The sequence below is a fragment of the Orbicella franksi genome, chromosome 11, assembly GCF_964199315.1.
Source record: "Orbicella franksi chromosome 11, jaOrbFran1.1, whole genome shotgun sequence".
In the NCBI taxonomy this organism is placed as follows: domain Eukaryota; kingdom Metazoa; phylum Cnidaria; class Anthozoa; order Scleractinia; family Merulinidae; genus Orbicella; species Orbicella franksi.
The window spans coordinates 2,846,965-2,869,708 of record NC_138155.1 but is presented as its reverse complement, the minus strand read 5'-3'; the positions used below and the strand labels follow the sequence as shown (position 1 = coordinate 2,869,708).

Below are 22,744 nucleotides of genomic sequence, written 5' to 3'. Positions count from 1 at the left end.
CAATAAAAATATGAAATATGAATCGCACCTTTCTCTTTTGGCTCACGGGTTCGTCTGATATAAAATTACAGACAGAGAGCCGGCCGGGCATGGAAAAAATAAAAATAGTAAATAAATGAAATAATGGCCTCGCTTTCGATACCCCAAGTCGAAGGAACCTGGGTGCTAGCGCAGTTCCGAAGTTTCCTTCCGGCCAGCAAGATCTCCTATCTGCGCGAATTTTGGTCTCAAAACAAAGAGTTTCTTGATCTTTAAACCAGCCAAAAGCTGGCAGATTCCTTCCTCGTGAAAGTACAATCGTCTGGTATCAAGATGGCGTAGAGGCGTACTCGTTTTAGAGACTGAAAATGACGTCGAGTGGGAAGAAGGGCAAGGCGGCTGTGTTGGAGTTCGACACTCAATCGAAAGGTCAGTTTTGTTTTGTCCTGTCTTGAAACGACGCTGCTAGAGGCGGAGAATAAATGAATAGTTGATGTAAAACACGGTGATACCGAGAAAATGATCGAAATATACGCCTTTGCGGCTTCCGGCCAGGAGTGTTCTTGCTAGCTTACGTAGAATGAGGGGGCAGTTCTCTTGTCGTTTTAATAACAGCGATAACTGTTGAGCGCGCAGTTTGACTTCCACTAGACGGTCGGTAAATATTGGGCAATTTGGCTTGTTATTTCTTGTTTAGTGGCGAGATAAACTCCCTTTTCTTCGAAAGGGCAAAATTTACGAGTAGAAGGTCGCGAAAGCTCGATATTCCATTCTACAGTGTAATGTAATGGTGTTATTAGAGTTGTGTGTAGGAGTAAATTTAATCAGTAAAGAAATATGGGTTTACGTTGTTGCTATAAAACAAGCAAACTTCTCTAAATAGCTTACAATCAAAGGATATGTTTAGTCTCAGGCACGAATCTTTGCTTTCAAAAATTAAGTACACCTTGTGTCTCATAAATCGCTGTGCCAAGCTTTCACGGTGCCTATAAATTTGCCAGAAACGCGATTCCAGTGTGTGGAAATTATACTTTTCAATTTCGTTTAAATAAATACATGTAGTTTCCCTCGTGGTCAAAAATGTGGAGAGTCTTCCTTTAAATTTGTCAATTTAAACGTGTTTAGAAGCATTAAATATTTAAAACTCTTCAAAACGAAACGTTACTGTGAAATTTTGAAGAGCTGCGTTCGAGATAAGGGAAAGTTTGGTCGGAGTGATCTCGTAAGATGCCACAAAAGCATTCACAAATGACATTATTGAAATTCGTTGGACCCTTGCTCACAAATTCGTTACTTTTGTAGTTTGACAAATTGCTTTGTCGTTGTGTGAATATAATGGCTTCTCGACTTTGTCGTGATATTAGAACTTATTGAGTTCTAATTATTGTACGCTTAATTTTAAATGTTGTTGAAGCCTTTCTGAATTTAGCAACCTGTGTTCAATTCACTGCTATTCAAAATTTCCGACTTTCTCGAGCCATCATTAGCAAGTTTAGGGTAAAGGTATTCGCTTTTAGCAGAATTGCGTGTCTAAACGGAGACCACTACAAAAGAAAGTTGAGAGTTTTCCTGTTTAACCTGAGCATCAAGAAATATAAATTCTATACTGTCGTGTTTTGGGTCGCGAAATGTAGCAAAATGGAACATTCACACTTTCGACAACTGTCTACATGTAAATCGCTGCGTTTTGGTGAATATTGTAAAGTTTTACAAAACACGTGAAGTTTATTTAATAAACTGAATTTTCAAACTGATATTTCATAATCACATCTTTCTGTGCACAACCATATGTATAGTGTTATAAACCTACTTCATTGGTAACCTTTTATGAATGATTCACGTGCAAATGGCATAGTTTTTCAAGCTTAAATTATAAAGCTATATTGGTATTTAGTTTCAGCACTGAACTCAAGCCTGGAAGTATCAAGTATATCACATAACATATTTATGCTGGCATTGTTTTAAAAGTCTGCTATAATTGTACATGTGTCGCTGTTATTTCCCACCTGAAAATTACTACTGTCTTGTTTATTGCAGTTAGATATTTGTAATATAACTCAATCTGTGATCACATGTTGAATTATTCAATTGTAACCCTGCATTACACACATGGGTCAGTTAGATTGTTTTTTCAAGCAATGGATTAGCTCTGAACATTGACACATTCTATAGGTGTAGTTGGGCTACTGATTGCTGTATTGCATGTTCTTGAAAGCATAACAATTGTCATTTAATGATTTCACTGATAACAGTTGTTTGTTTGATCTTTATTCTAACTGCAACCCACTTCCTGTGGTATAATCCTGCTTGCTGATATACACATGTGTTATCTTCCTCTTAAACAAAAATGTTCAGAATTCCTGAAGCAACCCTGCATATATTATTGGAAGTAATCCTGGTACCATTACATACATACATACATAGATGAACCTACATGTATAAACTATATGTACTTTATTTACTCTTGAATTTTTGGTAGCAAAATTAGCTAATATCTTTGAGAACATAAATATAACAAAACACAATACTTATACAGTAATATGATAAAAATTAGCTTTTTTCTGCCCAGCTTTTGACATGTGTACATGAGTAAGTAGCTAGAACAGGAAGTTTCCGTCTTCTTAGGATGATCTTATATTTGTACTTCCTTCTTAAATGTAGGGCTTGGCTTGACCGTAGATTAAATTACTACCAAAACAGAACTAACGCTGAAGCTCTGATTTTATCCAAACTAAGTTCACCAAAATATTACATTTGTCATTATTAAACTCAGGAAAATCCCCGGAATTATCAGTGCATAACTGATTTGTTATTCTGAAAGATAAAAGGAAAATTCTTAGAAATCCAATTATTGATAATGTATTCATCTGACTGTAAATACACATACATGTAAACTGTTTTATTATTCCATTTTACCATATTAGGTCAAGAAAACGTGCAAAATATCATTTATGAGCCCTAATTGCACTACATACAGTTTTTTTTTTACTCACTCACATTTGCCTTATGTGATCGGTACAAGTTTCTGATGATGCGTGATGTATTTCAAAAACTAGAGACCTAAATGACGTGATAGTTGAAAAATAAACTCTGTGTTTGTTGGTTTAAGAGCATATAAAATATGCATAGAAATTTTGCTTGTTCCTAATTTTAAAATACAAGTTTGCAGCTACCAAAGTATCCACGCATGTTAGATGTTAAACCGTCAAATAACTGGAGGTGTATGTACATGTATAATTTTGCTTAGAAAATTAGCATTGCTGCACATCAGTTACAATGAGTGGTGCAATGGCTTAATGGTTGTTGTGCTGGACTCTGGATCAATCAGCTTGGTCTAACCCTGTGCTTCCCAGCTATGCTGGGCAGAACAATTTACTGACATTGCCTCGCTCTGCCCAAGATTATGAATGGGTACCCACAAATTGTTGAAAAATCAGAGAGAGAACAGAGGGATAACCTTGCATGACAGATTACCAATGCTCCTAAGCTGGTTCATGTTGCAGAAAACAGTAAAATACAAAGAGCTAATTGGGCTTGAAGGTCATCACACACTCCTTGTAGGGAACATGTTGTGGAGACGTGAAGCCAGGACATGTTGCAGCAAGTTTTCCTTGTGTGACATGAAAAAGTTCTGTTGCAGGGACAAAATTTTGTCCCTGCAACTGGTATGAACTTTTGTGTCATGAAGCAGGGACAAAATTTTTTATGACCTCTTCAGTTTTTGCAAACTGTCTCTGCTACAACACAGTCATGTTTATGCCTCAATCTGCTTTGTGTGCACCAACTTACATACTATCCCTGAAACATGTGTCCTGTGCGTTATTGAAGGAGCTTGTCCCCACTTTATGTCCCCACTTTATGTCCCCACAACATGCCCCTTAGGGGCATGTGCCAACCTTAAGTTGCTTTACTTATAGTATAACTGTTATTTTCTTTCAGAGGTGCGCCAGATCGTGATTGAACAACTGAAATGCTTTGATAGCAGAACAGAAGGAAAGATTCTTTTTCTGGCTGATTTGCAGGAATTTTTTAGAAGGCTGTCAGAGATTGAACTGGACTACTCTAGAAACTTAGAAAGACTTTCAAGAATGTATTTGGACAAGCTCCAAAGGCACAAAACCCAAAGGTACATGTACATTAAAAATGCCTGTACTCATATCATGTACTTAAGGTTACATGTACTGTAGACCTTCAGGAGTGCCTTCCGGAAAATGCTTTCTTTACGTACTGATTTAAAGAAAACCACGGCAAACTATATATCATGGTAAAGCTAATAAACTGTAGAATCCGAAAATAACAATATATTTTGCTATTTTTGTTTTCATAGGCATGTGCAAGCCTAAAAACGTAAATTAGAATGACCACACTTGCTACATGTAAACTGAATTACCAGCCTTTGTGTTACTGTGGACATCCAAACTGACTGGACATTATCAATCAGGAGATGATGGGCTAACAAAGGGTGTGAGGCTTTTTTGATATTTCTATTGGTTGCTTAGAAAATCTCTTTCAAAGTTGGACAATAGAAAATTTTCTGACTGCTGTTAATCAATGGGACGTCAAAGGAAAAATATTTTGATTTTCGCAAAAGCCTCACACCCTTTGGTGCGCTAATATCTGACGAACATTTCGGCCAAGTTTCATTAAAATCCAATAAATCTACATACCCTATTAATTCATTTGAATAGAGGTAATTCACGCAAAAATAAACCTTGAGTTTTCGGCCTTGAAAGAAATTCACATTTTTTGTACCTCACTGAAGCGGTTGTCAATGCGGCCATGCTGCCAACCAATGAAACGCAGTTTTGAACTCCCCGGAGGGCTACAGTAATGCTTCCTGGGAATGAATGTGCAATGTTTACATCTACAGTATATCTTTATATCTTACATCGTCTGCCATGAAACATTCAGCATCTAAATGGAATCAGCAGGTAAAATAATGGTAAAGAAGGAAAAGGGGAAAAGAGGAATGCTAGCAGAAGAGCCTTGAACAGGCCTACTCGGCGAGCCGAGTCAAGTGCAGATATTTAAACATTTAAAAAAAAAAAGAAAAAACTAAACACGCAATTCATCGGCCTGTTTGTTTTAGTAGAATATGGAAAAACACTCTGTAAAGCAGGAGAAAGGAGCGTTTGGAGGAGCTACCTTGTCAGATATCAGCGATTAAATTCGTCGGTAATTCCACGGCAATCAACTTTTGTACCAGAAGAAGCTAGAGCAGGGCATCGACGAAACATTCGCTTGCGATTTTGCACTTGGGTTCAAATGTGGGAATGCGAAGCACCTAGTCTATCACTTAAGAGATGAAAATAATCAACAAAAGCGAAGATACCTCTGCGAGAAATTGCAAGACGTAAAGGATAAGCAAAAGAAGTGAAATATGACTCTGCCAATGAGATCAGTTGCCGCAAAAATTGTTACTGCTCAACTTAAAGGTTGACACATTTTCATTGGCTTATCACAGTTTGCGGTTCATTGACTTGTTGTAAGAATTTACATTTTTGTGGATAGCTCATTCGTGTTTTATGTTTTTGAAATATTTGTTTTGGAAAATTCAGATAAAGTAAACGTCTTAAATTTGGTGTAAAAAATATTTTTGGACAAAATAGGCCCTTGAAGGTCTATAGTAAACTTAATACATATAATTATTATTTTTTGTGTTAACTGCAGAAATTCTCACACACTCTTTGGCTAATTTTCGTTGTCAATAAGCAGACAGACACATGAATTTGTATGTGATGCGATGTTGACGCAACGAGCAAGAGCGGACAAAATTCGACAATTTGTTTTTGTGAAACAACAATATCACGTCGTGGATCCACAGCTACACTGTACTTTGACAATACTCTGATGAAATTCATGATATCAATAACAGGGCAGACACCTGAAAAGCTGACATCAATTTGTTAATTCTTGAAGATTTTCTGATGAAGTTTTGTTTTGATATATATATTTTTTTTTATTCAGGAAGGAGAAGGGAACCACTATGGATTTATGGCAGCAAGTCCTCATTGAAACAAAGAACAAATCTAAGATGCACCTTGGCCTTAGTGACAATGTTTCCAACAACATTGTGAATAGATTTATGATTATAAGCGACGACTGTCAAAGAATATCCAAAAAGGTAACTACACAGTGTATCCCATCCAGTGAAGTACGGGCACTCTTTTAAAGCCTAGTTCACACTAGCAACATGGCGACATGAACATAATGACATAAGAAGGATGTTATGTCATTACGATTGCAGTGTGAACATCCCGATATAATGGCATTTAAAAGCAACTTTATAACAGCATGAACATTATGACACAAGGAAAAAAAAGCTGATCTTTTCCTTATTTCTTAATTTATGTCAATGTTCATGTTACCGACGTACAGTAAGGGCACTTGTAAGGGATTACTGTATGTTGTTATGTCTTTTATGTCATTATGTCGCCAGTGTGAACCAGGCCTGACTGAGTGCTTTTGAAACCCATTTGGTTCCCCATGTAATCACAGTCTCATTCCTCATTGTGCCCTGCAGGACACCTAAGACCATATGTACAGTAATCACAGTACCCAGCAATAGTTATATGTGACCAGAACTTTACTACATTTTTCTTGAAATCCAGCATTGTCAAGGAGAGTAAGGGAAACATTGTAAGTTGAAATTAATTTGCAAGCCACAGATTATGGACAGATTTGAACTGCAAAAGCTTTATTAATGTCCCAAAACATTATCACGATGTCTTGTACTTTTAATTATTATACTTTTAGTCCAGGGCCCCTCTGGATATCAGCCTCGTCGTTGAATGGGCCACCCTGGCTGAATAAAGTTTACATGTACCTTTACCATTACCTTTAAGACTTGGGCAGCATTGTATATGTACAGTGGAATTGGGTTTCTTGATCCGTCGATTTTTCAAACCTCTTGATAACGCAGACTACATGTAAAAGTTGTTTCCCTCCCCTGAGTCACTGTAATTTTACCCTCGATTTTTGGAACTAGCCAATTTTCAACCCAATATTTGGAAGTTTGAAAAATCAGGATTCTACTGTGAGTGTACAATGTATCAATTGGAAATAATTTTAGTACAAATGATAAAATCTACTAGCATTCTGTTACAAATGCTGTGCTATGATTGGCTAGATAGTGAGTAGCCTAGCAGTGTGTGTTTGTTAAAAAACTGGTGGCCACTTCTTTGTGCTTTTAAAGCTAGTGTCTGTAAAGAGGATAAATTTAGATAGAGATTTTGAATGGGTAGTAGATTTGTACTAAAACAATAAGATTATTCGCTTCCCATTTGTATGCGTGATAGTACATGAGGGCACTATCATGCTATTAATAGAATTCTTGAGCTCATGATCTTATTGTTGAAATAATACAAAAATGCCCTGTGACAAGTCTGTACTGTATAGCACTTGAGTTATCGTAAATCCCCGAATTAGCGCCTGGGGCGCTTATTTCAAATTTAGGAGAAGACAGTGGATGCTTATTCGAGGGGGAGGGGGGAGGGGGGCACTTATTCAATTTTTCCCAAATCATGGCCTGACATGATCATTCTTTTAGTACATCATCTGCATGTAAACAACAACATATTAAGCTGTTTATTGACATAAAAAGCTGATCCTAAAGTTTAAATTGCAACACCATTAAAAATTCACGTGGTCACAAACTGAAAGAATGTACAAATCTAATACTACACGACGAAAACTATACATCCTTTGCAGTCTCATTACTTGTCCACAAAATAGGGGGAGGGGAGGGGGTGCTTATTTGAAGGAGGTGCTTATTCGGGGGGGGGGGGTGGGGGTTAATTCAAGGATTCACGGTACATGTATGTACACTTGTCTACTAGTGGCTGATATTTGTTTTTTTTGTGCAGTGCAGAGAGACTGCTACTACCCTACAAGACGAACTCCTCAAGTCAGTTCAAGAACTTAACAGGGTGATTACTGTAGTTGTTGTTTAGAATTTTGACTAATATAGAGCTTTTTTATAAGTTGGAAGACTTTTAGTTTAGCTGAAATTTAGGTCAACTTTGGCCTGTTATTTAAAGGTATTTTGTGTGAATAGTGTTTTCTCTTTTTTTTGGAAATTAAGTTCTGTAAACTACATGTACATACCCTTGTGCACAATAATAATTACAATGAAAATGAAACAAACCTGGAAAAAAAAGAGACAAACAAAATGGGCAAAATCTACCAATTACAACCCACAGGCACAACCTTTTCAATCCGTTGAGGTACTTGTAAACCTCTGTTTCCTGGGAGTTCTGCCAAGATGGTTAACAGTTAGGTAACAAAACATGAAACCATTAATTGGGCAGAGTTCACATGCCATTGAAAGGTGCAGTAATCTGTAGAACATCTTCACTGATATTTGTTTGTAATCATGCTCATTGTAGAAACTCCATCGCTATCACAGTATGGCTGTAGAGAGCAAAACTGCAGAGCAGAAACTTCAAAAGACAGAAGATTCCCGGCGAAAGAATGAAAAAATGGCCAAACAAGTAGGAAAGGTATTGAATTGCTTTAATTCCAAGTTTATATGACAGTGTGCAATTTACATGTTAGATGATTAATTCTTTAGGAATCAATTTGATTTTTTCTTTTTTATGTGTAGCATCAACAAAAATTTACAGAATGCAAGAAGAGGTGCGTGAAAGCAAAGAATGATTATGTTTTATCCCTGGAGTCAACAAACCGCTTCTTGGAAAATTATTACAATAGATTCCTTAGCACATTGGTGGATGTAAGTATTGCCATACATGTATCATTATCCATGCATTTTGTAAAAAGAAAGAATGTAAGCTACATGTAGCAATAGATAATATTGCATATACCGTATTTTCCCGTGTATAAGTCGACCTTTCAAGACCTAAAAATCAGTCCAAAAATTCGCCCTCGACTTATACATGGGTCAAAACTTGAGATCCAAGCGCCAGTCAAATAATTAGCATAATAATTGTCTTTCAATGTTAACAAACATGTGATAAGCGGCAGCACAGTTTACAACGTACATTCGCTTAGCGATCTGTCTCTCCATATCAGAGCTTCAAGTTAAAATGCATCAACATTTATTCGTTAAATTTTAACCTGGATCTTGTAGACAATCACTGGCTCAATTTTGTCATAAAGAACCAATATTTTTCCTTTAAATAAAGCTGTAGTAAAGCCGCTCGGGGAAAATATCTTTCGCGCTTGGAACTTCTCTGCTTGGTAACCTGGCAGGATACGAGGGCGAGGACTTCTGTACCAGTACTTGACCGATTTCAAGGCTTGACTACCAAGTTCCCAACACACGCTTTGCACTTTGTTTATGGCGTCATTCTGAAGGTCGTGAGCTTCTTTGGTGTTTTGCCTGTCTTATAAAGCCACTTTTAATCTCTTCGCACTTAAAAAGGCTTGTTTGAAATCCTTACGTTTGATTTTTGTGAGCATTTTACAAAAATTATCATCGAAAAGTCTGCATGCACATGTGTTGCTAAACTGGGTAAAACGCTCGTATACGTGCCATAATAAGCTTTAAAACTGCGCATTGAAACATGCTGTGATTTGTTTACATATCTGTGGTAGCTGAAAGATAATTTTAAGAAATACAAGATAAGTTTTCCAAGAAATTCTTACCTGGAAGTTAAGAAAATCTAGTTTTTGGCCTCAAAAATTGGGGGTCGACTTATACACGGGATCGACTAATACACGGGTAAATACGGTAGTTAGATATATCAATTCAATTGAGGCCTTGAGCTACTGTATTGCAATTCCAAGCTTTTGCCGTTCTACAGCATCATCAGGGAATGAAAGAAAATATTCAATTGAATCAATATATCTACATGTATCTATTCCAAAATGCTACTAAAGGACAACTTCAACCATTTATTACATATAGCATTTAGCCCTTCATGTGTTTGTAAGCTTAAGGTGTAAAAACTGACCAGCCTGAAACTGGTTGTCAAAACTTTTAATGTACATGTACATACATTGTGTGTACTTTCTGTGAATAGGACAATTGCACAAAAACATCATCTGACTACAGTTACCAGAAATCATTTTGTTTCTCCCTTACTTTTCAAATTTTTAACCACAGTAGGGTTTGGATCACTGTAATTGTTGGAAAACACCAAATTGTATAAAGGGTAACATTGAACCACGACATAGCAGTTGTCCTAATTAGCATGAGAAAAAAGGAAAAGTGGGGGAGTCTGGTCCTTGTAGTCAAATGACGCCATCATGCAAATCGTCAATTTGTTGGTCATTTTAAGACAATATCTCTAAGTTTGCTTATAATATTTTGATAATTATAATGAATTACCAGACAAGTAATCATAATATTAGTACCACTTTTATTTTTCTTACGTGTATGTTGCTATGTTCTAAATATGTGCAATTATTATTACGTGTACACGTAGGGATTTGACTGTAATTACCATGAGTCATTCAAGCGAGGTGTTGAAGCCTATGTGACAGCAGAGGCTAACCTTGCCAGTGCAACCATTCAATCTGCCGATAGTTTGCGTGAAGCTAAGCTCACCGTTGAAGCTGATAAAGACAAGCAGTACTTCTTTGATGACAATCAAGGAACAGTAACCCGGCCGTTTACTTTTGCTTACTTGCCTTACAGTGATGAAGAGGTAGGAGCCTGCAGTACTTACATTGAACCTTTATGCAGTGGAATATACTATACTAGTACAAGAGGGGGAGAATGAATTTATCCCTCTAGTGTTTTTCTACAGAAACTACATGTACAAATAGAGTGTTTCACAGAATGTCATGGCAGCCTTATTGGTGTCCCAAAACAATAAAATAGCAACCATGTTGATACCCTAAACCAATCCTGTGGGAGTTGAACTCTTTTCTATATGTTAATCACCTTTTTTGTGCCAATGGATTTGCATGGCTGCTGAGTTTTTGTTTATTTTTATTTACAGTTGAATCAGGTGTCACCTCAACAGACAGATGTAATAGAACACCATTATAAAGTGTATGAGAGACTTCAAAAAATCAAGGCAGAAACAGAAGAGGTTAGTGCCAACAAACAGAAACATAAACTTGTGTAAGAATCTGTCTAGCAAGAGGCTACCAATTTGTCTAATATTTACCACGTATGGCTGAGAACTTGAACTAGGGACTATAGAGGAAAAAGTCCAGCTAGAGGCAAAGAGAGGATCACATGCAATTAAAAATGTTATTTATAGTGCTGTATGTAAGTGTGCTAAAGAATTAACTTCTGAATAGAGCTTTAGATGACAGGTTGACAATTTTTTTTCAAATCACATGGTTTCTACTGACTATATGGTATCTACATCAAACATGATTTGTTAAATAAACTGTATACCTTGTATTTTTTTGTTAATGTCAATAGATTGAAAAGACAGCAGAGGCCACGTGTGATGCACTTAGTGAAATGCACAGGCAGTGGGACAATGAGATGATGAGACTGGCCAACGGTGAAGTAGACTCTGTCAATGGAACAGCAAGCTGTCATTCGATCAAAAACAGCAGCGAAGACTTAGAAATGTATTATATTGCGGTATGGAAGTTCATATATGTAATGTAAATCTAACTGTTTGTTGTGTGTGTGTGTGTTGTTGCTCTGTGCCAATTTGCTTAGATGTTATTCATGGTATGTTAACATTTTGCTTCCAGAAAATGAGAGAACTTATTCTTACTAGTAGCTTGAAAGTCAGAATGGAAGCTGAGAATGACAAGCTGACTAAAACACTAGGTTAGTAGCACTGTGAACCTTGACATGCCAATCTCTTTTATGGTTGCTATGCTTTTGTCTCAAACCTAAAGGTCAGTACACACTAGGGGACATGTTGTGGGAATGTAAAGGTGCATCATGACAATATTCTGTTCACTTTCATTCTTTACATCATATTGATTTTGATGCTGATTAATCTTGAGGGTTGAAGGGTGAATAGTTGTACTTTTGGCCATTGTCTAAGTTCCAAAATTTACTGTGTAAACCATATTTTGAAGACTTGTAAGCTGGATCAGTTTCACAGATTCTCCCTAATTGCCTATTTATTATTAATATTATTATCCTTATTATCATTATCATTATCATTATCATTACATGTATCATTATTATTTTGAAAAAAATCTACTACGATGAGATGAGTTTTCAATTTCAGATACATGTACACCATTTACATTTTGCTCGGTAATCACTGTCGATACCTTCTAAATTTCCTTTGTTAGACCACGGCATACCCCCCTGCCCCCTCCCACCCCCTGCTCCGACTGGTACTGCTACTTTGTGTGGCAAACAGTAGCTACTTGAGCTGCTTCAAGCCTACTGTGCTTACCTTAATTGATATGTAGCTGACTAAGTGTAATAGAAACTTACCCTTAAAGTGGTAGTTTGGTATTCATTAGAAAAAAAAAACATTTTAAGTTTACTTAATAAATTCCTTTTCTTACTTTATAGGAGAAGTAACGCCAGACATAGTTGGAGCCAGGTACCATGAAAATAAATATTTATTATTGTGAAATAATATTTGTTTTGTTCATTTATTATAATTTTGTTTCCTGTGTGAGGAAGTGCTGAAGATTCAAACTTTATTTTCTACAGAGTTTTTGTAAATGAACTAAGGTTGTAACATGTACAAAATCTCCTTTAAATGGAAGGAAACCTGAAAATAATAGGTTACTAAGATAGAAAAACATCAAAGAGATAGTAATAAACCATAAAGGAACAAGGATGGTCAAGGATGGCGAAGATTGAGACGGATTGCAAACGACGAACTTGAAAAATTTAGGCTAAACTTTTCAAACTGTGCAAACCGTGACTGAGCTCCTTTAAGGAATAAATATATTTATGGAGACTCTCTCTCTTCTAGGTTTAAAAGGCCTCATTTGGACATGTCTTCCAAGGAAGCTTCAGCTATCCTGGAATCTGTGCACAAGAAAACCAAAGTGTTTGGTTGCAATTTAGAAAATTATATTAGCGTAAGTTTACATTTTTTTATTTATTTATATGTATGTTGAGGTGCTCATGAATGAGGAGGCAGCGTGGCCGAGTGGTTAGGGCTGGACTTGGAATCCAGAGGTGGAGGATTCAAGCCCTGTTCTGACCTTAGCTTAATTGACCACTCCACTACCTGGTGTTGTTCTCGGTAGACCTTAGCTCAACATCTCGACTAAGCTTATAAAAAAACTGTCTGCCTCCTGCCAGTTGGAATTTTTAACCAGGTTATGTTCATTGACATTAATTGTTTTGTGGTTTGTTTCCGTTGGCTCTGAAAGGCTCCATTGAGGGAGGGGTCAATTAATATTTATTGTAATTATTTATTTAATATTTATTTATTTTTATTTTGTCACGAGATAGTGTGAATGATTTAAACCCAGGGTTATCACACTAGACAAGCAATTAATATTCAGTGTTACATACTGTATTTATTAATACTGCAGTCCACCGAAGTTACATGTAAGTACTGTAGTCAAAATGTGGTTTTATTTACAGATTACAGGAAGAGAAATTCCTGAAGTAGTAGAAAGTTGTGTCAAGTTTATTAAAAAGTTTGGTAAGTACATTATTTTAATATTTTACATATGTGATTTTTGTATTTTTTTGTTTTGTTTTTTGTTTTTGGTCAAAGTGAAGTCGTGGTTATACACGTATACGGATGGGAAACTTGGCATTAGCTTACAGCTCTTTGAGGCCATTCATGTGTCGTTTGTCTGAATTCTGGTAGAGCAAAATCATTTTCGTTTCTGTAGAACTGTCACTTTACAGACCAGTTGTATACGGGTTGTATGGCAGAAACTGTATAGGCCGAGTCGCCACCCCCTACCTTCCGAGAAAAACGTCGGAGATTGAACGCGAATGTTTAAGTCCATACTGATGACGTATCGTGTCCTGATTGGTTGTTACTTACTTTTGAATTTTGCTGGGAAAGTAAGAGTACGTCAGTGATATTTTTTTCTCAAACTCAAAAATGCATCAAGTTTAAACAAAGGAAATCATGAACGTGACGGTGACGGATATCTGATCGTAATTTGCATGGATTTTACGGTTTTTTTCTCCGTTTTCTCCTTAGTTTTAGTGTTTGGCCTCATTTCCAAACACCTCATAGTTCGTGAAAAATACTCCGCTACTCGTCGTATTTTCAACTCTCTTCTCGATGTTTGGAAATCTGGTCAAACACGGTCTGTCGTGTTTGATATATTACCACTTTCCCAGCCGATAAAACCTCTTGTTGATGTCGGTTATGCATGATTAATTATTTTCAGGTCTAGATCACCAGGGAATATTTCGACTATCTGGATCCACAACGGAAATAAACGACATGAAACAGCTGTTTGAAAATGGTAAATATTAGTCAGGAGAGGTTTAGTTGATCTGAAGGCGACAGTTCGTCTGTCGGTAATCATATGATTGCGAATGAAATTAATGATCTCACAAAGAGTGACATTTAAAAACTCTCAAATTTGTTGGTGTTGTTCTACCTTGGAAAATACTCATGATGAGGTATCTTTTTATTTGTAAGTAATTTGCAACATCAGGGACTGAAATGACTTGAAATATCGCCGTTTAGCTTTTTCAATAAGTGGCTAATCTGCATGTATTACCTCTTAGCTCAAAGAGTAGTATTTTCTTTAGGTCGTGATCCGTTAGCAGGTCTGAATCACTGGAAAGATATCAACGCTGTTGCTGGATTGCTGAGGGTCTACTTCAGAGAACTGGAGGACCCGCTCTTCCCTAGTTCACATTATCAAGAGTTCATCAAAGCGAGTTGTAAGTAACACATTGTGTTACCTGTACATGTACATAGCGTATGCTTTTAAGACCAGGTCTCAAGCCAAAACAAAGAGATTGCGTTGCTACGATTATCAGTCGAGTAAGGCGCGACGGAGCTTTGGTGACGAAGTTTTGGACTTGAAATTACGGTGTTGCCACACGCAACTTTCCTCGTTTCCAGTGGTGGTATTATTGTCGCATGCAATTTCGCGCGCTTTTCGGTCAGTGATGTCAAAGGTCGACAAGTTGCCACCGGAAACGAAGCCAGGTGCCCGTGACAACAACACAAGTTGAACGTTAAAGCATGGCGCGTGTTTCTTGAAAGCTCCGGAAACTTTTCGGGCCCGTAAGGCCATTTTTAGTCCATCTGTATCTAAAACAGAAAGGTTTACGGGGCTTTCGAGAAACGGGCCCCTGGTCACCAAACTTTCGTAATCATAGTAATAATCATAGTACGAAATGAACCAATCAAAACCCAGTGAAAGCTTTACTTCTGCCTCTAAGCGCGGCAAAACGTAACTAACAGTGAAAAGCGCGGGAAAACGTGGAGCCAGTGCAAAGCGCGGGAATTGATACAACCAATGCTAACGGCGGGAAATCTTAAAATCAATGCCAAACACGGGAAAATGTACGGCTAACTAGAGCATGCAACCGTTCTCAAGCGCGGGAAAATACTCTAAATCAAGGTTCCTAAGTAATTAGGCTTGGATATGCTTCAAAACATTCTCTCCTGTAAATCAATGTTATTTTACTAATCCATTACATTGTTTCATCAGTGTCTTCTTCAGTAGAAGATAGTATGAAGGAATTAACGACTGTCTTGAATTCTTTGCCTGGGTCAGTTGTTCGCGTTATGGAGTACCTTTTCTCTTTCCTGAGTTTGTAAGTATCGTAAGTGCAGCTTCTTAGTCAGGTTTAATAAAGTGAAAGTCTGGCTACCAGCACCTCTACTCTGTGTTCTGTAGTATGAAGTGACCGTAGGTGGTTTTCTAACCCCTTCTCGTCCACCCTGTATGGCCGGGATAACTGGTCCATCATGCGAACCCCTCACACTCTCTAGTGTAACTTCTCCAGTTTGTCCTGGCGAGTCACTGGACCTTCCTCTCTTTTCGTGTAGCACGTAACTTTGTTGTAGTTGCTTTTTGAAGCAATGATAAGAATTTAATTTTTTTTCCCTTTCGCCTTGGCCTTGTTTTCAATAGTCTCTGGGTTTTCACCAGGTTCTCTGAGTTTCATTGTATTGTGGGGTTAGTCTAAGTTTTCAGCTGTTATTACTTCTGTATTTTAGACATTTAATGCATATTCTAGACTTTTATTTTTTAGAGAACCCTCCTGAAAACCACCTCTAGGTGATTGGAGGCCTCCCATTAAAATGTTAATTTATTATATTATTATTATTATTGTTATTGTTATTGTTATTGTTATTGTTATTATTATTATTATTATTATTATTATTGTCATTATTATTAGTATTAGTATTAGTATTAGTGTTAGTATTGGTGTTGGTGTTGGTGTTGGTGTTGGTGTTGGTGTTAGTGTTAGTATTAGTATTAGTATTATTAATTATTATTTACGTGTTTTTGAAGTATTTTGGAGAGCTATTAGGAACAGGCGAAATAAGTGTATAGATGACGAAAGAAACACACTCCAAATCTACACACTACAGACGAAGATTTGATAATAAGTGATTTATTTACCGGCTTACGTTGGTCTGTGCAGGGTTGCAGAACACAGCGATTCCAACAAAATGGATGCTCACAACCTGGCTGTAGTATTTGGTCCGACGTTATTACGGATCCCTTCTGAACAAGACATGATAGCTTATCAGAGCCAAGTCAATGGTATGATGGAGCTTTTGATCAAGCACTGTGCTGAGGTATTCCCTGGCTCAGGGGAGCCGCCACATGCTCCACTCTCTGAAACTGAGGATAGCGACAGCGAGGAAGGTATAGCAGATTGAAATATCGCTATTGAAAAAAGATATGAAAAACAAAAATGTCAGAGTATGGTTGACCATTTTCGTATTCTTGGCTTTGGACTGGAACTTGCTTGAAACTGAGTTTAATGCGGGTTCTTGTCTAATGCAAATGAGATTCATCTGTTTTTGATGATATTCCCCACGAATGAGCCTCCATTGCAAGCTAATTCCAGTCCAGTACCGAGAATACGAAGAAGGCCTATTAGTTCCCAATTCATGCTTTTGAAAGCACAACTTGACAACCGCGCCCATCTTGTAGTTTTCGACAGCGACCAGGCCTGCTCAACTAAGGGATGGTTTGTTGATTCCGGTTAGTGAGAAAGATAATATATTATCTTGTAATTAAAACTGGCAAACATAACACTTTTAAAATACGGGCTTGACCCTAGTTCAGTCCAAGATCTATAAATATTTCTCGTCCGTGACTTAAAATTGTGATATGATCAATTTCCAGACTTTGAACCAAGAGATGCCGAAGCACTGTTTGACTACTCAGCTCGGTCATCGAAAGAGCTTTCCTTCAAAAAGGGCGACATTATCCGAGTATTTAAACGGTTTAACAATGACTGGTGGGACGGAACTATCAATGGAACGGACGGCTTTGTTCCTGCTACGTACATCCGTCTACCGGCCGACGATGAGGTTGATATAACTGACGGTGAAGGAAACATTTCCTCATCCGGTGAGCTGTTGTCACCTTCTCCGAAAGTTTCATCCAGTGGAGCGGACAGACCAAAGGACTTTAATGTGCCTCCAAGGATCCCTAAGAGAGAGGGCTCTCTCAGGGGGAGGGATGGTGTTCCTTCGCCTACTTCTGATCCAGCGAGCCCCTTAGGATCGAGTCCCCAGGCGCCTTTTTCGGGAACGTCTTTGTTTAAGAAGACGGTACCTCCAGCGGCTTCAGCAGCAGCACCGCCGGCGATCTCCTCGGAGGATATCGTGAAGCGACAGTTGACGCTGTTGCGCAAGGCTCCGAGAGAAGATAGCGAAAACTCTGTTGAAAAGACACCCGATAAAGAACAGACTATAAAACTGCCGCGTCTTCGGAGCATCTCGCCTTCCAGGAAATCACAGCCGCCGAACCAGGCGAAAGCAGAAAATGCTGAGGCGACAAACAAGCAAGCAGAGACACCGGAAAAAGACGAAAAAGGAAGAACTCCTACTAAGGAAGAACATCGTAAATCAAGCGAAGGTGTATGGCAGCCGAGGGTTGAAGCTAATTCCCCGGCAAATCCCACTCCCCCAGACAGTCCCCGGACAACCACCGGGGCGAAAATTCCCCCAGCGGTTTTACCTAAACCCAAGAAAAGCAACCCGGCACCCCCCTTCCGTAAGAATTCCGATGACTTGTTAGCTTCTTTACAGGCCGCACAGGTCGTGCGGAGTCACCGGGCTAGTGGAGGAGGGGAAGATCCCGGGAAGAGTAGGGGCTCCGTGGGGGATGATACTGCCTTTTGAGAGTATTGGAAGGGGGCATGACATGGGTTGTAAAGTGAAAAGTAACCTAAAATCTTAGATCTCATAGGGTGGGGTGGGTTTTTGTTACAAAGATGCAGAGACTAGTTCAGATTTATTGTCAGGGTGGGGTGGGGTGGGAGTTTTGTTACCAAGAAGCCAGTACCAGTTCAGATTTTTTCTCGGGGTGAGTCTGGGCTCTTGTCCCAAAGAAATCCAGGGCAATGTAGATTTGTTGTTGGGAAGTGTGGTTGGGGGAGTAGGGGTAGGACGGGAGGGGCTGGGGTGGGGTGGAAGGGATTGTCCTGTTTTATAATGTTATTCGTAAATTTGTATTGTGCAGGGAAGGAACGAAAGCAGGAAACCATTTTAATTTTGAAAAATAATCCAAAGTTGAATTCTAATGGTGCTGTAAATATGTAATTTTTTAGGTAGACATACGTTTCTGGTATAAAATTGGCAACTTCCCTAAAAGTATTGATTTTCATTGTAAGTTTTATTAGTAGTATTATATATTTATGATTTTTTTTTGGGGGGGGGGGGCGGGTCCTAGTGTGCAGACGAAACAAAACGATTTTTGCCATACTTTTGACTTGTTCAACCAGATTCCTATCCTGTTGACTGCAATTTGGAGATCAAAACCTAATCTCTCGGAACATTTTTACTAAAAAGTTTTAGAGGCAAGTTATCAGAATTAGCCTCTCGATTGTCGCTGGAAAACGTCGACCAAAATACAAATAATCAACCTCTAGTGAATTTGAAGAAAGCATGAGATGATAGCAGGGTGAAGTTTTACGTTGATGGAGGCTGGAGATGCAATCTTCCTCGTTGTCCAAAATGTATCGACAACTGTTTTAGTTCGTTTGCTATAATATTGTAGCCGCCCTTTTTAGAAGGGCTCCATATTTTGTGTCCGATTTGTGCCGTTATTTGGGCAAGACCAAATGTAAGCGGGAGGAAATTGGCACGATCGAATTGCAGACTTTCGATCCAGCCGATTTTCGCGCGTTTTAATTTTGTTACGCGTCGATTGAGAGTAGCATGGAATTGTAAAACGATTTCTTGGTCATTTAAGTTAAGCGTGTCAAAACTAATAGAACTTTTACCTGTGGAAGAACCGTCTCCGTTTCAATTCTGAGAACTGTATACTTTTCAGGTGCTTATCATTTGTCAAAATAAATCGGTTGGGATGCCCGTTGAATAACGGTAAGAGTTTTTCCAAAATCAGCGAACCAACCGAACGAGATGGCGCTTACAATTTACAATAGGATTTCCCGTAATTTTTTTAGGCTGCTGAGAGACTGGAAACTGGAAAATTTAGGAAATGGTAAAGAAATTTCCGCCGTTCCGTTCCGAACGAAAAAAGAGAACTACCTGTGGAGGTAGTCTTTAATTCCCGAACGGATTTTCCGTAAAATTTAATGTTCCATTTGACTTTTAACCGAAATTTTCGGATTTTTGGCTAAATGGTAAGCACCCATGATCTCGCTTTCTCACTTTCCGTTTTCTCGTATTAATCCATTGAAGAAATCACTGTTTAGGGTGGTCGTATAGTTCGGAGTGATACCAAAATTTGATTATTTTCCGTGTAGTTAGAGTAAACCACTTTCGAGAAATGACCGAAATGATATTAAATAATCTAGAGATTCCAAAGAAAAAAGACATTGTGAAGAAATATTTTGTCGTATGTAAGAATGTTAGATAAGTTATGAAGCAATGAACTCAATAAAACATGCGTTTTATAACTTTGGAACTGTTCCCGGGAAATTGAGTCGAGCTGTTTTTCAAATGAAATTACGTTTTCCTTTTTCCTTTTGTTATTGTTGTTTTTTTAATTAAAAAGCGTGTCAGTTTAGTACTAACCATTCTTACCAATCCTTGCCTAGTCTTTTTTAAAGGCTTTTCTAATAATTCTTCCCTGGCCTGTTGGTTTCACCTTTATATTATAAAGGAAATGAAGAAGCCTAAGCCGTGTATTACACTTTGATTAAACTCTCCGGACGTTTTAGAACACTCGAGAAATCGGTAGAAAACACTCGCCTGCGGCTCGTGTTTACTGCATTTCCCTCGTGTTCTCAAATGCCCGTCGTGTTTTATCACAGTGTAATACACGGCTTAGGCTTAGTTATTTGTTAAATGGTACAGGCTCACGTCATTCTAGTGCCCAGTGCAACTCGTAATAAAATACGCCGACCACGTGACCAAAAGGAACGGAGGCTCTGGGGACGAGCATGCGCCTACGTATACTGAGGCTCTCACAAATCACTAATTTTGAGTATATCATCGGCTGCCAACAACGTTACCAAAAAGAGAAAAAAACATGCCTCTTGTAAACGAGTGTCTGGTCCAAGGTTATCCTTCTAGGTAAACGTTCACTCGTACATTATAACTACATTAGGGTATGGTTTTTTAGTCGTTTTGGCCATAAATAGGGTATGGCTTTTGCAATCTAGACTTGAATTGGGTATGTTTTTAGAGGAAGCTATCCTATCGAATAAATACATATAATTTATGTACAAGACATTGCCTTTAACATCTGTTTGAACTAGTAAACTAATACGCAGGTCTGAAACGGTATTGATTTAAGGGTGAGGTCTCAAATAGAGTATCGAATCTTTGGTCAGGTCGTAAATAGGCTAGGGAAAATCACAGATTTCGGTCTTAAATAAGGTAAGGCTTTTAGGAGGCGGGCCTCACGTCCCTACCCATTTCCTCTGGGTGTACCCCCCCCCCGGGGGGGGGCATTTATGCAGGCGATCATTTCCCGTCGTTACACAACAACCATTTACTTGACGATAACTGGGGAATCCAACATAGTCTTAAAACTCAGTAAAGTTATCACTGATTTGTTCAGTTCCACTGTCGATAGCTCGCCGTCGAGACTTTTTCTGGCTGATAACTTGCTTTCGCTTCCATTTCGATTTGATTCCTTGCCTGTGTTTTTACAACAAACAATCTTGCTAAGGGATGTACGGTACTTTGGCACGCGCCACGCGTAGACAAACGGGTCCAACAGGAATTTCAGGTAAAGCAGGTTATCTACCATCAAGTTTGCAATCAGGGTCTTCACGGGAGTAGCATTTTGGTCTACCATGAACAGTTTCACCGTCCACATGACAGCTGATGGCATGTTACACATAATCAGCACGGCAAGAAGCATGAAATTCACACGGACAAAGTTGCGTTGCACTCGGACATGTTTGCTATTGTCGCGTTTTCCAGTTTGGCTTTGAAGGGATTTTCCTGCGGTCATCTTCTTTTTCATCGCACGATGTAGGAGTATATAGAAAGCAATGGTGATAAAGACTAAGAGATAGTTGTATATAAAGGAATCCATAATATTCTGAACATTTGGAGACACACCCATCAAGTGAAGGCACCAGAAGATTGCTGAGTAAAGATAGATGACCGCAATACTGAATAAGACTTTCTTCTTTGTGACCAGACGGCCGTACTTTAGAGGAGATGACACCACGATGTACTGCGTCACGGTAAGGGCGAAGACGATTAGAAAGGATGCCGTCATAGCAAAAGCGCCGAGACGCCTTCCAGCATTCGCGAGAGGTTGGCATTTCTTCCTCAAAGGATGTTGAAAGTAAACGAACATAAAACAAGTGGCGTAGATGGGTTCTTGAACCAGCGCTGTTAATAAGTCGACAATGGCCAACCCGATGAGGAAATACGTGGTTGAGTTGCGGAAGATTTTCAGTGGGTCGACGCAGAAAATGAGAAGCAGAAGACTATTGGCTAAGATTGTGATCAACGAAACCACGTAGATGAAGATGGAGGAACCGAAAGCGGCTTTGTAATAATCCTCAAACTGGTTGATCACTGATGGACTCTGTGCAGCGGTTTCAGAGCAAGCTGGCAAATTAGCAGATACACTCTGATTGAGCTCGTTTGAAAAATTTGCTCTAATGCTGGCCCAGGAGTTGTTGCAAGTAAAGTTCATCTTGGATGGACTTTTGAAGCGTAAGCCTTTCTGCTAACCGTGCGATCGTAAGACAATTTTTTGCTTTGAAAGATCGATAGCTTGTCCAAATATTTATATCCAGGTGCACTCAGGTAATTATATTTTGAATGAAATTTTGTAGTTTCTCAGGCCAACTTTTCAAAGACTAAATTGCTAAATTGACGGCGAGACAGGTGGTAATTTTGTTATTTCAAGAAAAAATGGAAAAGGGAAATACCCAGCAGGGACTTCTTTAAAGAAAAGTACAAATTTTCTCTAAAACTTTCTTTTTCGCAATAGATCGGTCCAATTGACCATTCTTAGTCTCTAACGAGCAAAATTTGGCTCGATGAAGGATTTCATACATTTTTGGTTAAAGCGGCCTCCTGCTAAGCGGTTAATCCGTGTTAAGCAGTTAGTTATCAAAGTCCCGAAATTGTTTTTAGCAAAATACAATAAATAAGGTACCACAACCAACGTTTGGTCGTGCCGAATGAGGGTTTTTTATTGGCCTTACTCCTGATAATCGCCCACCCAAAATTTAATACACGTAGTTTTGATTTGGTTTTGGAAAAGGCAATGACAGATAACAGTTCGAAATAAGATGTGACCACTGACAAAAGCATTCAAAACTCAAAGTTTACTTAAAGTG

General features: G+C 38.4%; 2 protein-coding genes across 2 annotated transcripts; one reads left to right on the top strand and one right to left on the bottom strand.

Annotated features, from left to right (window-relative positions):
* Positions 1-79: 79 nt before the first annotated feature.
* On the top strand, positions 80-19,893 carry LOC145502277 (SLIT-ROBO Rho GTPase-activating protein 1-like). The gene is made up of 18 exons (XM_081481534.1): positions 80-408; positions 3,919-4,105; positions 5,947-6,103; positions 7,845-7,907; positions 8,367-8,480; positions 8,585-8,713; positions 10,371-10,592; positions 10,890-10,982; positions 11,324-11,491; positions 11,608-11,686; positions 12,395-12,425; positions 12,807-12,915; positions 13,430-13,490; positions 14,200-14,277; positions 14,570-14,704; positions 15,484-15,589; positions 16,427-16,653; positions 17,140-19,893. The coding sequence occupies exons 1-18, from the start codon at positions 348-350 to the stop codon at positions 18,141-18,143; spliced, it is 3,024 nt and encodes a 1,007-aa protein (XP_081337660.1). The 5' UTR covers positions 80-347; the 3' UTR covers positions 18,144-19,893.
* LOC145502287 (uncharacterized) lies at positions 19,825-22,280 on the bottom strand. The gene has a single exon (XM_081481544.1). It carries the CDS (start codon positions 22,090-22,092, stop codon positions 20,926-20,928), a length of 1,167 nt encoding a protein of 388 aa, XP_081337670.1. The 5' UTR covers positions 22,093-22,280; the 3' UTR covers positions 19,825-20,925.
* Positions 22,281-22,744: the final 464 nt, after the last annotated feature.

Coding starts and splice junctions, on each gene's coding strand:
- LOC145502277 (XM_081481534.1), top strand. CDS start 348: ATGACGTCGAGTGGGAAGAAGGGCAAGGCGGCTGTGTTGGAGTTCGAC. Junction 4,106..5,946: donor CAAAGGCACAAAACCCAAAG/GTACATGTACAT, acceptor TTTTTTATTCAG/GAAGGAGAAGGGAACCACTA. Junction 6,104..7,844: donor GTCAAAGAATATCCAAAAAG/GTAACTACACAG, acceptor TTTTTTGTGCAG/TGCAGAGAGACTGCTACTAC.
- LOC145502287 (XM_081481544.1), bottom strand. CDS start 22,092: ATGAACTTTACTTGCAACAACTCCTGGGCCAGCATTAGAGCAAATTTT.